This window comes from Lissotriton helveticus, chromosome 3_1 (genome assembly GCF_964261635.1).
Source record: "Lissotriton helveticus chromosome 3_1, aLisHel1.1, whole genome shotgun sequence".
Lineage (NCBI taxonomy): Eukaryota > Metazoa > Chordata > Amphibia > Caudata > Salamandridae > Lissotriton > Lissotriton helveticus.
Genome location: NC_136061.1, coordinates 1,723,908,076 through 1,723,926,504, shown reverse-complemented (window position 1 = coordinate 1,723,926,504; position 18,429 = coordinate 1,723,908,076). Strand labels below are relative to the sequence as shown.

The 18,429-nt window shown below is 46.5% G+C and overlaps 1 protein-coding gene across 1 annotated transcript in view; it reads right to left on the bottom strand.

The window, feature by feature from the left end:
• Positions 1-18,429, bottom strand: part of SMPDL3B (sphingomyelin phosphodiesterase acid like 3B) — a 152,297-nt gene that overhangs the window by 51,095 nt on the left and 82,773 nt on the right. Inside the window, exon 4 of the mRNA XM_078682506.1 lies at positions 17,242-17,385. Coding sequence (XP_078538632.1) covers positions 17,242-17,385 — 144 coding nt within the window. The remainder of the gene's footprint in view (positions 1-17,241; positions 17,386-18,429) is intronic.

Below are 18,429 nucleotides of genomic sequence, written 5' to 3'. Positions count from 1 at the left end.
ACTTTTTCAGCCTTGGGTAGAGTGGAACTTTTCTCATCTCCTCGCAACATTAAGAGAGAGGATGTAAAGTGGATTAAAGTCCATTTTACAGAAAGGGTCCGCCTTAGTAGAGAGGGGAGGGAAATGATGAAACCATCTATAAGAGCTCATGCCATGTTAATTACTACCCCAGCCCTGGAACCATATTTGAACTTTGTTACAAGACCCCTTCACAGATTTTTATTAACAAGATTCAGGTTCAATCTAATCCAACTCTCCTTAGGCTATTATCCTTCATGGAAACATCCGAAGGATGCACCCCCTTGTGACTGTGATAAATTTTCTGAGCAGGATACCACGCATTTTATGATGTTCTGTGAGTTTTATTCTGCTGCTAGGAAAAAACATCTATTACCCGTGCTGAGGGAGGCGGGTTTTATTCAAGTTAGACCTGCCTTGCTTTACCTTCAGATGCTGGGCAACATCTATATCACCTTTAGTGTGGCCAGTTTCCTAGCAGAAGCCTTTCATTTTAGGAAAAAACGAGCCCCACTGAACATTTTATTGTGAATAAGGTATCTTTTATTAGTATCTGACGTGATGTAGCTTAGTAAAATTATATGATATTTTGTTGTAATATTTAACTATGAATTGTGATTTTAATGTATATGTATTGTATGTGCTTTTTATGGTTTCTTTGAAAATCGAATAAAGCGTGCTTTGACTGACTGACTGTCTATTGAAATGACATGCCCTGCAATGTGTATGACGGTATAGATAGCATTGTCCAAAATGGCGTTTACAATGTTGATAAAAGCATAAGCCGAAACGCGTCCTGCTGAGAGACCGTTGTTGTAACTTTCTACCCAAGGATTAAGTGTTTGAAATCACATTGAGCGCTAAGACTTTCTGTTACTTACGAGGAGGAGAAGTGTGTGTATATATATATATATATATATATATATATATATATATATATATATATATATATATATATATATATATATCTATATCCACTCCACTTCTCCTTAGTGCCTTCTCGCACAAACAGGATCACGGACTCAAACTTAACTTTGCTGATGCCAGAATTCAATTTTATTCAATTTAAAGTGCTGGAACAGTGCAATATATATATTATTATTATTATTATTATTGTGAGTTTTATATAGCGCCTGGTTACCAGTAGGCATCCCAGCGCTCACCAGAGAAAAAACACTACCACACTGAGGCAGGCGTTAAGCAGAGAACAAAAAAGTGTTTAAAAGTTTGCGGAACCGAAAGAGGCTGGCTTCCGAGCGTAAGTGCAGAGGAAGAGAATTCCACAAGGTGGCCACATTTATCGAAAACCTTCTGCCACCAGTTCTTGCCTTCCGCACCCTCCCGACCTGCAACAAATGTTGATGATCGGAACGGAGAGAACGGGGGGCCTTATAGGGCTGAACCATATCCCCCAGAATGGGTGGACCTGCCCCCTGCAGGACTTTATGGGCGATACAGAGTGACTTGAATTTCACCCTGTCCCTGACAGGGAGCCAATGCAGCGCCTTCAACGCAGGGCGAGCCGACTGACGCCTGGGAAGACCCGTGAGGAGCCTGGCGGCCGCGTTCTGCACTTGCTGCAATTTGTTCAGGGTAGATTCTGGTGCGCCCAGGAACAACGCGTTGCTGAAGTCCAGCCGCGAGATGATAAGCCCCTGGACGAGAAGCCTCCTAGTAGCCGCTGGGAGCAGCGGTAGAATCTTCCGCGCTGATCGAAGCAGGCCAAAACACACGCCAGCTGTCTTTTTAGCATGAGTTTTAAATGAAAGGTCCTGCTCGAGCCACACCCCCAGGCTCTTGATCTCCTGCTTGGGGGTGGGAACTGGTCCCAGGCAATCAGGCCAGCTGCTGGGGGATAAAGATGGAGAAGAGTTCCCCAGCAGCATCAGTTCCGTCTTGGAGCCGTTGAGCTTTAGTGCTGAGCTGCACATCCACGTGTAGATCTTATCCAGACACAAGTGCAGCCGGTCGGGTTGGCAAGCCGACTGGGAAAGGCCTACCACCAGCTGAGTATCATCAGCATAGCTGATGATCTTAATACCCAGCGGCAGTACCACACTCTCCAGGGGGGCCATATAAACGTTAAATAAAGTGGGGCTCAACGAAGAGCCCTGTGGCACACCACACTGGAGAGGGACTGAAGATGATTTTTCATGGCCTTCCCACACCTCAAATGTGCGGCCTTCCAAGAAGGAAGCGAACCACTTGAGGGCCAAACCGGTGACCCCTACCCCCGACAGCCGTTGGAGAAGCACCTGATGGTCCACGGTGTCGAAAGCAGCACTAAGGTCCAGGAGGATCACTGCCACTGATCCCCCCGAATCCAGAATGCTCCTAGCATTCTCCACGACCGCCAGCAGGGCGGTGTCAGTCCCCTGACCAGGACGAAAACCCGTCTGGGAATCGCCCAGGAGAGAATTAGCCTCCAAGAAGTCCGACAGGCGGCTATTCACCAGCTTCTCAGCCACCTTGCTGAGACCCGGCAGCAGGGAGATAGGCTTGAAGTTGGCAAGGTCGGCAGGGTCCAGGTTAGGCTTCTTCAAGAGAGCCTTAACAACCGCACCTTTCCAACTCGGGGGCACTACACCTTGAGTGAGAGACAGATTAATTAGGTCCGTCACTGGGCCGCCGATGGATATATATATATATATATATATATATATATATATATATATATATATATATATATATATATATATATACATACATATATATATATATATATATATATATATATATATATATTTTTTTTTTTTATATATATATCTTTTTTGAACGCTGGTTCCACCAACCCCTGCTCTTCTTAATCACGGGTGCCTCCTGCCGCACGGTGGAATGCGTCACAAAAGGAATGCTTAAATTACTCGTTAAGCATGCATGGAATGACAGAGTAAGATTGCAGGAAGAGATTAAGGAGATCGAAAAGAAAATCAGTGAGGACAACGACTCTAAAAAAGTGATGAACTGCGTCAGCAAATGAAACAGAAATTAATTGACTACGAAAATACAATCAAACGGAGAAAACAAACAAAGTTCATACGTGATGAGAAAGACTACGCAAATGGACGGATTCTAACATTTGCGAAGAAGTATGATGCACCAAGGAAAACACTAATACAGGGGAGATCTAAGAGCAGGACCCCAGTGAGCACGGAGGAATCCGAGGTGTCCGAAGACGACTCATCACGTACCAGAAACAGTGGTGGAAATAGAGGTGCTGCAGGAGGTGGGAACCTTACTGGCTCGGAAGAAGAACAATCTACATCTCCTCCAGAATCAGAACCTCCTTTTTTTCAGGAGTACGAACTCATAAAGGGACTGGGGCAAAGACCAGCGGCGACAACACACCCTCCAGAAGCAATAAGAGGAAAACGCGGAGGGGCAGGAAGGGCCGCCCCAGGACGATCCACACCAGTGGTAACAAGAAGTACACGTGGGAAGAAGTGGACTTGAGTGAGACACTGTCTGAACAGAATACAATAGTAAATTTATCAGATAGGGAGCTATCTGAAGAGGAAGGAGGAATCCTACAATTGGAACTAACAATTTTGTCTCACTCCAGCATTTGATTACACACAATCACGAATCGATCTTTTTAATTTCATCAGAAAAATAAAACTGCAAAAAATTCATATGATGCACCCCAAGAGGAGTGAGATACAAGGGAATGATGAGGACAATCCCTTAGATACACTGACAGGAGATGATTTGGGAGTGATCATTATGGCACAAACTTTGGTGGAAGACAATGTTAATCATGATTGGGATATGGAACCTACCCAAATGCTGAGTGAGAGTGGAATCACCCAGCGAGGCTGCAAAAGCACCATGGTGATTAAATCAAAAACAAATCCAAGAACACCACATGATGGGATAGACACCTTCCAGGAGGTTGTAATAGAGGAATTGAAGAAATTACACGAACAGAAATGTAATTGGAAAAGAAGAAATCTCAAGAAAGACGAATGGCAAATAATCAGGAGTTTGAAGGAAGATGAAAGTATTGTAATTAAGCCCAGTGACAAGGGTGGGAATATCGTTATCCTCAAACGCAGTCAGTATGAGGATGAGGCCCTTTCACAGCTGGGGAAAAAAGAACATTATGCCAAAATTAAACGAGAAAAATTCTTGGAAAGTGTCACACTATTCAATGGACTAATTACAAAATGGAAAGATGAGGGGATCTTGGATTTTAAAGACTGGCAAAATCTGAAATGTGAACACCCACAAATAGCGACATTTTATCACCTACCAAAGGTGCACAAGAGCACAGTGTGGTCTCCAGGAAGACCGATAGTGTCCGCAAAGGACAGCTTACTGGAAAAGACCTCCACCTATATTGACAGTTTCATTTCTCCGTTTGTAAAGGACCTCAGCTCCTACCTAAGAGATACAAAAGATTTCCTGCGTATCATACAGGGGGTCAAATGGGAGGATGACATGATTTTGATAACACTTGACATTGCTAGTCTGTACACATCAATCAGACATGAAGATGGCTTGTTTGCTATCAAAAGCTTTTTGGAAAAGAGAGCTCTCAAATTCCGAAGACACAATAGGATGTTGATGGAGTTAACTGAGTTCTGCCTGAGAAATAATATTTTCCTATTCTCAGGGCAATTGTATCTACAACTCCAGGGAACCGCGATGGGCACGTGCTTCCCCCCAGCTATGCGAATTTATTCGTTGGCTGGTGGGAGAAGCACGTGGCCTGGGCGGGGGAAAACGAACAGTGGCTGGATCACATTATACTGTGGACCCGCTATATAGACGACTTGTTCGTAGGGTGGCGTGGCTCTCAAAGTGAGGCGGAGGAGTACATCAAAGGTCTGAATATCAATGACCTGAACCTCCAGTTCACGAGCAATATCAGTAAGAAGGAGGTCTTCTATTTGGACCTTAGAGTATATGTTGCAAACAATGCCATTGAAACTGCAGTATATCGAAAGCCCACATCGGGCAATACCATCCTATACTCAGGGAGCTTCCATCCACGTAGTGTTATCAACAATATCCCCCTAGGAGAATTTCTACGCATGAAGCGAAATTGCTCAACAGATGAGGAATTCATAAAAGCACGAGGAGAGACAAGAAAAAGATTCAGTAAGAGGGGATATTGCAAGGGAATACTAGATCAGGCAGAGATGAAAAGTGACACAGTAGGGAGAACTGATCTATTAATCGATAAACCCATAAAAGGTGACCCCAAAATCAGGATGATCACAAGCTATTCCGAAAAATCAGCAGAAGTCTTTAACATCATGAAAAAGAACTGGAAAATCTTGAAGACGGACAGTGTGATAGGGCAAACACTGTCAGATTATCCCCTGATTTCTTACAGAAGAGGAAACTCATTTAAAGATCATCTTGTGAATAGCCATTATGAGTGTAGGAGCAGAAGGAAATCATCATTAGTGGGTTTCTACCCCTGCATGAAATGCAAGGCATGTAGAAATTCACACAAAGTCAAAGATTTTGTGGTACCTGGAAAAACGAACAAGACACCAATATCCAAGTTGCTTAACTGCAACTCGGATTACACCGTATACTGTCTAGTGTGCCCCTGTGGGAAAAAGTACATAGGGAGCACAATAAAACAGACAAAACTCAGAGTTCTTGAACATATGAGAGCCATTTCAATGAAGGACCAGAGCTACCCAGTAGCCCGGCACTTCGAAGAAATGCACAAAAGTAACAGCAACCTGCTTACCTTCTTCATTCTAGATCAATTGATCAGGAATGAACGGGGTGGAGATTGGATAAAAAAATTAGGAAACCTAGAATCTAGGTATATTATCCTACTCCAGACTAAGGTACCAGTAGGAATGAACAATGAGGAAGAGATGTGGACCCACATTTAATAGATGGTCTATTGACTCTGAAATGGGGGAAAGCTATGTGATAAAAGAAGGAAAGAAATCAGTGTCCTAACCCTTAGAGCCAATTAGTATCCGACTAAAACATCTTAGAATGCCTATTCAGGGCTTCATGACAAGGGCCACAATAAATATTAAAACTATTAAAATCACGCAATCTCCCATCTTGAATATCCATGAACCTCTTTTAGTACAGTTCTCAACTTTAGAAGTAAAGATAGAAAATGAATGTGAAGAGTGATAGAGGAACTGTATAGGATAACGGCATGCGTGAACAATAGGCGACCAGAAATATATGATGTAATAGTAATGTTTGATTATTAATGTGATTGTTGATGAATTATTCAAAGCGAGTATGCAGGAGTCTGGGAATGCGCTTTGAAGCACAAAAGATTGCATATAAATTGTATATATCTACATTTTGCAAGCGCGATTCTGACCATTGTAAGATGGCCGCCACTGATTTTGATGCAATGATGTATTATGTGCCGTTTTTTATTTTCATTGTTAAACATGTGACAGGAAGTCACAATGTAAGTTTTATTTAAAAATACCCCGAAAAAAGCGATGGTTGACACCAACGAAGGCGGCAACGCCGAAACGCGTTTGTAAACCTTGCTATGCGGCAGAGCGATGAATTAAATGGCTTTACCACGCTCATTTGGCTTTGAGTGCTCCTTTTGAGGCGAGTCCTGGCCACGAAGAGGACCGAAGCGTTTTGAAATATATATATATCTATACATATATATATATATAACTGACACAGCTCGGGTAAATTGCCTGTGGAATTGTATCGATCCATCAATGATGTCCATACAGAGGGATCTGTGAGTGGTAAGTGAAACGCTACAGCGGACACGTTTTGGCTGAATTACCTTTTTCTTTTTTTTGAAAAACTTTTTATTGAAGTTGTCAGCATCCAGTACAGTCACCAGGTTGCTTTCATGGCAATACTCCATCAACTTACATTCTTTCCTCAATATACCATAATAGTTCCCAATTATTAACAAGAATATTACGCTATCATTGCATGAGTGTGTTAATTCTGTTGACCGTCTAGCCTCGCTTCTGCCTTTACTTATAATCACAAGGATCTTTTCCTACTATTGAGTGTATCATAACAATCATCAATAGAACAATTTTAACCATTAAAACATTAAAAGAGTCATCCACCATAGGTACATTTGCAACAGTGACATTTATCTGTAGTAATCCCTCATTCCCTGCGCCACGTCCTATTAAAATCTGCATCAGAGCTGCATGGTGCCCACTAGGGCCAACACTACTACCTCCCCCCCGCCCTTTACTCCTCCTCTCCCTCAGACTCTAGGTCCTCTTCTTCCGGTAGAGGTTCACAGAGGTCTCCTCTATAAGTGTTCCATGCTGTCCACACCTTATTCCACTTGCGGGGGCAAGCCCTCATTACGTACACTGCTCTTTCGGTAATCATTAGCTTGTCCATGTTGTTACCCCACCTATAGGCTGTAGGCGTATCTGGCGCTCCCCATTTCTGCGCAACATCTCGCTTTGCCACCATCATGGCTAGGGTAGCCCATATCTGTCCATGCCTATTCAGGTCATTAGGGTCCCAAATGTTCAATAGGCATTTTCGAGGTTCAGGTAGAATTGAAACCCTAAGTGTTTGCGAGATGGTGCGCATAACCTGTCTCCAGAATTCTCGTATCTGTGGGCATTCCCAGATTGTATGGTATAATGTCCCCTCCTCCCCGCACCCCCGTAAACAGTAGGGATGTGACGCTCGATGTATTCTGTGAAGCAGGGTCCTAGTGTAATAAATACGGTGTAAGATTTTCAATTGTACCAATCTGAATTTTGCTGAGATGCCGACCTCCCGTGGGGACGCCATTGCCTCGTTCCACTCTGATTCAGTAACCTCTCCTACATCTCCCACCCATCTATCTCTCAGTCTTTCTGTTGGGTCTCTCAGGTTGTTGATCAATTTTTTATATGTGAGTGATGTGGCGCTTTGCGGCATGAAGTCAGTTAAGAGTCTGTCCTCTAGTGGCGAGGATTCTGGTAGTTCAGTTCCCGCTGGGATCGCTCTTAGTAGTGCATGCCTTATCTGCACATATCTAAATGTCTCAGTCTGGCCCAGGTCGTACTGTTGTTGTAATTGTGGAAACCCGATCACCGTACCTTTGTCCCAGAGGTCTCCGATTGTGGATATTCCTATACAGTCCCACTGCGTGAATCCCTTGCAGGAGCGTAGGGCCCCCAATGCTTTTATGTCCCAAAGCGGTGTCAGTTTGGTGAGTTTACCTTGCCACCCCAGTCGCTTTTGTGCAATGTGCCATATGGTCGCAGTGTGGTGCGTTGGGCCCCATAGTTTCCGTACCTGCGGCTTGTTATATAGTACTGCAAGCATGCCATCCGCACCTAGTTGTGCCCAGTCAGCTTCGTACGCTGGGTCGGTCCTTGGGGCATGTATCCATTGGTTGATCGTTTTTAGATGTGCCGCCCAATAATACAGCTGTATGTTAGGCAAAGCTACGCCACCTTCGTACCAGCTCCTTGTCAGTTTGTCATATGCTATTCGCGCAGGGCCGTTGTTCCAAAGCAGGTTTGAAACCAACGCCGCAATTTGCTTGAAGTACCTCGGTTCCACGAGATAAGGAGTATTCTCCAGCACATAGAGGAACCTGGGAAGAGCCATCATTTTGTAGAGTGCAGCGCGCCCCAGGAGAGTCATCGGCAAGGCCGCCCAATGTTTAACATCTGCCCGAAGGCGTTCCATGGGTGGCTGCAAGTTTTTGTTGAAAAAGTTTGTTGCGTTCCTTGCAATGACAATGCCCAGGTACTTAAAGTAATCTCTAGTTAACTGTAAGGGGCAGTTCTCCTGCAGCACCGGGTCCGGACCATGTAGTGTGTACACCACCGATTTAGTCCAGTTCAGAGTGTATCCCGATGCTTTACCATGCGTGTCACATAAATCTAGTAATGCTGGGATACCGCTTTCGGGCTCCACCATATAGATCAGCATGTCATCTGCATAAAGGGACACTCTGTCTTCCCATCCATCCTCCCACGTGATTCCCTTTATCAACGGTGTAGTTCTGAGCAGGATTGCCAGCGGCTCTATCACCAGGGCGAAGAGTAAGGGTGACAGCGGGCATCCCTGCCTAGTCCCTCTGCCCAGTGGGAATGTCTGCGAGATGTGGCCATTCGCCAGGACCTGCGCTACCGGCTGTGTGTAGAGTAATCTTACCCAGGCTATGAATTTCGGTCCAAAGTCCATCCGTCTCAGCACCGCAAACAGATACTCCCATTCCACTAGATCAAAAGCCATTTTGGCATCGAGCGAAAGAATAACCGCCCTTTCGGGGATAAGGTGCGCTCGTGCTATCACCCCATGGAGTCGTCTGAGATTCAGAGACGTACTTCTGTGAGGCATGAAGCCTGATTGGTCAGGGTGTATCAGCGATTGTAGGTGTTGTATCAAACGAGTGGCCAGCAGTTTCGCTAGTATCTTGGCCTCTGCGTTGATCAGTGAAATGGGGCGGTACGATGAGCACCGAGACGGAGGTTTGCCCGGCTTCGGTATGGCTACTATCGTAGCTGTACGTTGGTCCAGTGGTAGGATTGCCTTCTCCAGACTTTCCATATACATTTTTCGCAAGGGCTTACTCAATGTGTCAGCCCGCGATTTATACCATTCCAAAGGTATTCCATTGGGACCCACCGCTTTACCTGAGTGCAGTGCCTGAATTGCCAGTTGAATTTCGTCTTCCGTCGGGTCTAATTCTAGGTCCTGTATTGCCTCTGGTGCGAGCTTGGGGATGTCAATGTTTGTAAGTGCGAGTGTTGCCTCTTGGGCAGTAACCTCTCGCTCAGGGGTGTATATTTCTCGGAAGTGGTCCGCCAAGGTACATACTATGTCTTCCGGGTGTGTCTGTATTTGATCGTCATGTGAATATAGCTGCTGAATACCTTTACCACTCCCCCTCCCCTTCTTATCTAGCCACGCCAGCATTTTCCCAGCCTTGTCTCCCACGTTGTATACTCTGTTGGCTGTGCCTGTGATGTGACCTTGGACTGTCACCGTAAGATGGGCCCGGTGTTGCTGTTGTCTTAAATGTAGTGTGAGTGCTGTTTCTGGGGAGGGGTCAGCCATGTGAGCAGTGTTTGCGGCGTGTAGTGCCAGCTCAATCTCTGCAAGGACCCTCCTGCACTCTCTCTTATGCCCTGTTATCGCTGCCACTGCCCCCCCTCTCAGGACCGTTTTGTAAGCTTCCCAAAGTACCGAGGGGGAGGACACTGAGCCCGTATTCTCCTCAAAGTAGCGTGTGGTCACTAACTGGAGTTCTTTCCTGATCTTCGGCATTGTGAGGTAGTTCGGGTATATTGGGTAAATTCTCGTACGTCTCTTTTCTTTTGTGGTGAGTGACAGGGACATCGGTGAGTGGTCGGAGATCCCTCTGGGCAGGATGTCAATTTTGTCTAGCTTTCCCAGTCCTGCCCCAAGAAACAGAAAGTAGTCAATGCGTGTTAAGCTATTATGTACTGCAGAGTAGTATGTGTACTGTGCCTCTGTGGGGTGTAGGTGACGCCTAACGTCTGTAATGCCCATTGCCTCTAGGAATCCCGGGAGATGTGGAGTCCCTCTATGGCGGTCTCTAGTGGGAAATGTGTCTAGTGTTGGGTCCATAATCGCATTGAAATCACCCCCTATGATTGTGTCACCCTCTGGAAGATCCAAAAGGAAGCCGCCCAGTGCAGGCAAAGCCACAGAGTGGAGTGCCGGGGGGATGTAAACCGACACTACGTAGAGGGGTCTTCCCTCCCACTGCCCATGTATTGCCGCAAATCGACCCTGCTCGTCCGTTTTGTGGTGTTTCACCATGAAGGGTGACGTCTTTTTCATAAGTATCCCTACCCCTCGGGAGCCAGACGTAAATTCGGCATGCGCCGCCATGACATATCCTACGCCTGTCAAGCGCCTTGCACGCTGGTCCCGTGAGGTGCGTTTCCTGCAGTAGGATCAGATCTGGGCCATGACGTTTGAGTGCCTGCAATACTAATCCCCGCTTTATTTTATCTCCCAACCCCCTGACATTCCAAGTAAGTAGTCGCAGGGGGGGGCACCTCAAGGGTCTTGCTTGCCCCCTCAGTGGGTGTATTATGTAGTTGTCGGGCCATGGGATCGTCTGTGTGGTATCCTGCGTATCATAGGGCTGGTCTTGGTGTACATGTGGTTCCCAATGGTGAGGTGTAGATGCAGCACAGTGCCTAGTGCACTCATGCATCGTAGCATGCCATGGATGATTGCCAGGCCTGCCTGTCCCCGTGGGGGTTCACTGTACGTGCAACGCTCCGTGGCAGAGCGAGAGAAACTCTCTGTGTCGTGTGCGTTCGAGTACCCTGTGGTGTGTTTGATGACTACTAACAAGAACAATAACTGTGTAACTCCCCTCCCATCCCCCCTCCCTGCTCCCCTGCGCCACGGACAAACCCCCGCCCGTTCCCCCAACTGTGCAGAGTGCTCTGTCCCATCCCAAACTATCTTACTTGCTTGTGGGGTTGGTGAATCCCCTACAGGCACCGGCTCTGCCCACCTTACTCCGCAGCACCAGGCCCAGGTCCTTTTCTCATATCCTGCCCCTCCCTCCAAAGGTCAAACTTCAGATGGGTCCCAGCTGACCAGAGTCAATTGGAGTCTGCTCCGTGTCGGATTCCGCCCTCGCCGAGTTCTCACGCTGCGTCAAATGTTCGGTCTGCCTGCCTGCTTGGTCACCGTTCCGTTGGTTAGGTCGATCTCTGTGCGGCCGTCGGGGTTGTCCCACCTGTCTCCAGCCGTCAAGCCAGTCTTGTGCCACCTCCGGCTTGTCGAAGAACCACGTCTTCCCGTTGGCCACAATCCGTAATTTAGCAGGGAATAACATTGAGTACTGCAGTTCTCTGTCCCGCAGTGCCTTTTTCACCTCTGTAAACGACTTCCGCGTCTGGCTACTTCCGCTGTGTAGTCAGGGAAAAATGCCAAGGTGGAGTTGTGGAGTTTAACTGGCGGTGAGACTCTTGCCGCTTGTAAAAGCGCATCCCTGTCTCTAAAGTTGAATAAACGTGCCAGCACCGGCCTCGGTGCCGCACCCGGTTTGGGTTCGCCTCCCGGCACCCTGTGCGCCCTCTCCACAGAGAAAAAGTGTGACAGCCCTTTAGGTTGGAGTTTAGTTTTGATGAGGTCTTCTATGTAGAGGTCCATTGCTCTCTTCCCCTCCGTCTCCGGAAGACCAAGGATGCGCACATTATTCCTTCGGGAACGCCCTTCCTGGTCGTCCAGCTTGTCCTGCAGTTGTCGAGTGATCTTGTCCATTCGCTCCATGGCTATTTGTAACTCCGAAGTGTCCTCCACAAGAGATTTCGTGACCACTTCTACCTGCGACACTCTTTCTGTCATTTTCTGGAAGTCAGCTCGCAGTAGAGTGACCTCGGAGGAGATAGAGCCCACTGTAGTCCGCACTTCGGAGAGGGTCTTCATGATGTCTTCCAGCGTGGCTTTCTTGGTACCCTCTACTTCAGGATTGGCGCCTGTTGAAGTCCGTCCATTTCCCAACGATTGTCCCTGCGAGCCATATGCAAATTTGTCCAGTTTAGCCTGCGTGGATCCACTCCTGGAGCCCCTGCCCGCCATGATTCGCAGCTTTCGGTTAAGGGACACTGTTCTGGGGTTCGTTATGGCCACTAATGCACTCCTCTAGTTCTTCGCGCTCCTGGGGAGGGCAGGTCGGCTGCAGGTCGAGAGGAAAGCTTTGCGTTCTGCTCACAGGGGCTTCTGGCCCTCTTTAGTCCGTTAATTGCCGTGGGAGGTGCTTTATCCCTGTGGACCGTCGCTCTTTCACCAACCAAACAGAGCGCTCATAGCGCTGCTAGTCCTGACTATGCGCTGCGTCGCGCCGTGACAAGGTGCGCTTAGGCGGTGTCGGTCTCGGTAGGTGGCCACTGTACTGCTCTGTGCACCGGAGGTCTCGGTCACTCACGTGTGCGTCCCGGTACTTGTTATTGGCGCTGTCCGGTGTACGCCCCGCTGCAAGCCGTTGCCTCAGCGAGGCTTCCCCCGTCCGGGAAGCTTCCCGCTAGTGTCTGTCCTGGCTGGCCACCACTGCTCCCGCAATTGCCGCCGCCTCCCCCGGCCACTCTAACTTTCAGTCCGTCGTCTCCGCTCCAGGCGGGACCCCGGGGGGACCCGCCGGCAGCCCTGGTGTCCTGTGCCACGTGCGGCCGTGCACGGCCCAACCGATGGCGAAGGGATGTAATCGGGTCTGTCACGGTAAAGCCTCTTAGTAGACCTCACCTCCCTCGGGGGATCCCCACTTCCGCAGGGCTCTCCGCCCGTTTGTTGTCCCGTTGCTGCAGTCACCGAGACGCTCCGGTGGTGTCTCCAGGTGTTGGCGGGCTTTTCCGTTGGTCCGCCCACCAGCGGCAGTGCAGGATCTACTCTGTGGCGCCGGATCGCCCCTCACGGCGCTCCAGGCGGGGGGGGGGGCGGGGGACACCCCCGGGCCCAATCCGATCAGCCTTCACTTCCGCCGGGGTCGGGGAAGCACTCGAGGTCTGTGCCTCACTCCAGCCGCAGGCCCAGAAACTCCGGGGCAAATAAGTCCAGTTGTCGGCCTCGTACATGTGCCGGGGCAGGACCGGAAGATGCCTCTATCTCATCGGACCTGGTTACCGCTCCTTCAGGTGGGGGATTTTATGGATAGATATGTCGGATTTTACATAAGGCCGTGCTGCCTCAGGGAGCTCACGCTTCACGCGTCCGCCATTCCCGGCTGCTAGCCACGCCCCCTGAATTACCTTTTTCAATGCCGGTTTCACTCAGACGGTTATACAGCCTCGGGGTCCTTTTAAGTTTCAAGATGTTGACTCCCATTGGAGCATACTCATTGCCCCACCTGTTTCTTAAAGTTATTGTGTCCCTTCCTGAAACACCACAGTGTGCCTCTCTCGCAACCGCTCAGGGGTGATTTGTAGAGCCCAGCCGTGAATGCCGATTAAGTAATTGACGCTCAAGCACACAGTGGTGCCCCAATCCTTGTTTCCCTGTGGGCTGCACACTCATCTCGGCGGCTGGATAGCGAGATCCTGATGCTGTCAACAAGTCCACAGGTATGGCCCCTTCACGTAGCAGAATATTACTTCCTCTCTCCCCAATGAAGAAATACTTTTTCCTTCTTTCTTTAACTGCCTGGGGAGGGGGGTGGGGGTGCATGCAACGCATTGTATCTCTCCTTACAAACCTCCTCCTTTACCAGCAGCCAAGTTGCCCCTGACCGAGAGGGCATTTCAGTTGCCAGTTGCCATTTCAGTTGCCAGTGCCAACAGAACTGGCCAAATATAGATTCCCAAAACCACACTCTATCACAAAAATAGGTCTGACACAACTCGCGTAATAAATATGGGTTTAGTGGTGGATATAGGGTAGAGTGTAGGGTGATAAGGGTTATTTTAGGGTATGGGGTCAGTAAGAGTATTGGGTTATAAGGGTGTTTTTAGGGTTAAAGAGTTGATAGGGATATAGGTTGGTAAGGGTATTTTAGGGTTTAGGGGTAGGTAGTAGTATGGGATCTTTAATGGTTTTGGGGTAGGTAGGGGTATAGGGGTGGGTAGGGGTATTGGGTGGTAAGGATTTTGTAAGGTTTATGGGTGGGTAAGGGTATTGGGTTGTAAGGATGTTTTAAGGGTTGGTATGGGGTATACAGTGGCAAGGGTATTTTAGGGTTTAGGGGTAGGTTAGGGCATAGGGTAGTCAGGGATATTTTAGGGTTAAGGACTGGCTAGGGGTAGGTAGTAATATGGGATCTTTAATGGTTTTGGGGTAGGTAGGGGTATAGGGGTGGGTAGGGGTATTGGGTGGTAAGGATTTTGTAAGGTTTATGAGTGGGTACGGGTATTTGGTTGTAAGGATGTTTTAGGGTATGGGGTATACAGTGGCAAGGGTATTTTTGGGTTTAGGGGTAGGTTAGGGCATGGGGTAGTCAGGGATATTTTAGGGTTAAGGGCTGGCTAGGGGTATAGGGTGGTAAGTGTATTTTTAGGGTTTAGGGGTGGATAGGGGTATAGGGTGGTAGGGAAATTGTAGGGGTTGTGGTGTGTCGGGGCACAGGGTGGTAAGGGTATTTGTAGGGTTTGGGGGTGTGCGGGGGCATGACATGGTAAGGGTATTTTTAGGGTTGGGGTGGGTAAGGGTAGTGGATTGTAAGGGTGTTTTAAGGGTTTTGGGGTGGGTAAGTGTACTGGGTAAGAAGGGTAGTTTTATGGATATGGGGTAGATAGAGGCATAGGGTGATAAATGTATTTTTAAGGGTTTAGGGAGGGGTAGGTAGGGGAATAGGATGGTAAGGGTAATTAATAAATGGAGGTTTGGGTAGTTTACCCCATAAAATAAATTAATTAATATATGTATTAAAAGGTGAGGGGGGTTTGGGATCCCCCCTAAAGTATATGTATATTACGCAGTTTGAGCAATATTGTCATGTCTTTAAATTTCTGAATGGAGCAATCAATGGCTGAAGGTGACTAGTTAACTTTTGTAAAGTGCAGACCATTGCACTGTGTGCGTGCAGCAGGTCTATTAACTTTTGACCCGTTGAGCCAAAAACATTTTTTGTTAAAATTTGAAGATTCTGTAGCAGATTATGGGTTTATGTGGTAAAGGTGTCAAATCCATGCATAAAGATGAAAACGCTGCAACAACACAGACTATTTTCCAGTGGGCCTTTGTGGAGAAAAACAGCCAAATTACGGAATTCTTTTCAGTAAGGCCAATGTGTCAGATTAGTTCTCAATATACACTTGTGAAGGACATTTATGGTCATAATTTCAGTATTTATTGATTACCTTATATCTTCCTTTCCAAAGATTTTTTTTATTATTATTTATGAACTATATACTAAGAATTATGGGTCAGATGTATAAAGTCTTTTTGCATTCTCAAATGGCCTGATTCCCAGAATAGGGCCATTTGTGACTGCAAAAACGCTTTCTATTATACATGAAACCCAAGTTTCTATTTGGTAGCACGTAACCGAATCACAAACTGGGTTTGTGTCTAAATACCGACTCAGTATTTGGAATGGCTTTGTTTAGAACGCCCCTTCCTGATATCGGATCAGATTGGTAGTCATTTTTTTAAACCAAAATCTGGTCACAAAACATTAATACTTTACCAAATACTGAAAGGTAGAAGGCTTCTACTAATGCCCTTTGTGAATGTTGTAAATTATTTTTTAAGAGTAGGAAGTGCTCCCATGGACTACTGCTTACTCTTTAAAAAAAATAGTATAATTTGTTTTTCAAACACTTCTTGTTTTCTATTAAACAAAACGGCATGCATTTCCAAACACAACTGAATCATTTAAAAGCAAGCAGAAACATGGAGATCTGCTCACCTCAAGAGGCCACCCTCCCTGTTTTGGCTGCGATTCCTAATGGGTCGTAGTTTGCAACCCACCTCATTAATATTCATACGGTAGGTCGAATTGTGACCCGTTTGATATCAGTATTTTGGTATCGACCTATTGCTACAAGTATTTTGCGACAGTTGCTATGTACATCCGACCCTATGGGCCAGATTCATCAAACCAAAATCCGCTCGCAAAGGGCCAGATTCTGAGAATCTGGCCCTTTGCGAGTGGTATTTTTGCATTTGGGATACATCATCCCAAATGCAAAAATCGCAATTTTAGAAATCGCTACATTGCGATTATTTGCATTTAAGGAATCTCAAATTGAGATTCCTTAAATGCAATGCATGAACCATTTAAAAATTGCGAATTCGCAATCTGGGGCCGCTATTTACCGCGAAGTCTAACTACATGGTAAATAGCAAAAACTTAGAAAAATGCACTTTAGTGCATTTTTCTAAGTAGTATGTTACACACACACATGTCCTTGGGACATGTGTGTGCGCAACACTAGTGTACATTACCATTTCAGGGGTGCTACAGGGTGTCCTTTGGACACCCTGGCACCCTTGAAATTGCTTCCTTATTTGCGATTCGCTAATTGCTAATCGCAAATAAGGAATGACTCCCCATGCATTCCTATGGGCCTTTAGGCTCAGAGGAATGAATGGGAAAGCCATTCCTTATTTGCGATTAGCAATTAGCAAATCGCAAATAAGGAAGCAGTAGAAATCGCTAAAAATATTGCGATTTCTACATGCATCCCGTTTTGCGAGTCTTTAATAGCGAATCCTTAAAATTCGCTATTAAGGACTCGCAAAACATGACTATGATGAATCTGGGGGTATATTTTTTCTTGTCTTTCGCCCATGTCTTCCATTCATAAAAACAAATAATAATGAAATATAAAAGACTAAAAATGAACATACCATTTTGAAACGTTGCAACGGATTCTGTGTTTAGCCAAGTTTTCCAGAATTCTGAAACATTTCTGTAGATTGTGTTGTTCTCAGCTGGCAATTGGCTTTTAGGGTGAAAATCGTGATTTCCAAGTGCCGGGTAGACTTGGATACCTGTGGAGAGAAAAATAAAAACATGCTTTTTCGAATTGCTTTTGCCTTTTGCTTTCAAGCTCATCATATGAAATAATGTTGTATTCGTAAAGCTAAAAAAAGCATATCACTTCAGGTGATCAGCCATATCTGCAGATGACGTGTGTCTTTGCACCGTTCCATTGTTATTCATCATCAAATCCTATCGGAAAGCCTTTATTACCCAATACTGCACCGTTTCTTTACCTTAGGCTATATCTTGTCATCCGCCTGTGGACTTTGTCCAATGTCCTCGCTTCACACCTATGGGGTCATTTAGATCCTGGCAATAGCAGTATCAATGCTACAGATTGTTTTGCATCCATTCTAGCACCACAACTTAATGGAAGCAGAGAACAAATTGCTCTCACCTCTGTTTTACCAGGTCTGGTAGTACCACCTTGTAGTTGGTGATAACTGTGAAAGCAAAATGTTTACAATGATGTAATAAAACCAGAAAAGCTGCATTGGCAACAGCAATTGACTCAGAGCCTCCCCCAGTTTCATTCAGAAATGGATCTCCAAGACAAACATGAAACTCACTGTATCCCAAGAAGGAATATCTTCTCTTCGCCAACAGAAAAAACACAATTGCAAAACCATGTCATGTTGATTTGTCGAGCGCGCTCTCACTAGGGAGGGTATCCTGGTGCTGAGAAGGTGTGAGCCTAGCCAAACCTAGGGATTAGTGGGACTACTGGAAAAGCCAGGGCTTCAGCTTCTTGTGGAATTCAAGATGTGAGGAGGAGGCTCCTGTGTGTAGGGGCAGGTCGTTCCATGCTTTATGACTGATGTACAGGAAGTCTCAACTGCCGGAGCTGGTTTTCCGTATGCGTGGGACATGTGCAAGTGGGAGTACGCACTAGAGGAGGTGTCTGGAAGATGCAAAATGAATTTGGATGACTTCACACCCAAGGTGACACAGAGCACACAGACTTATAAATACACCCCCTAACATCAATATGTGCTTCAAAGAACACATCATAGCTATACCAAGACTGAATAGCAACTCAATCCAGAACAAAC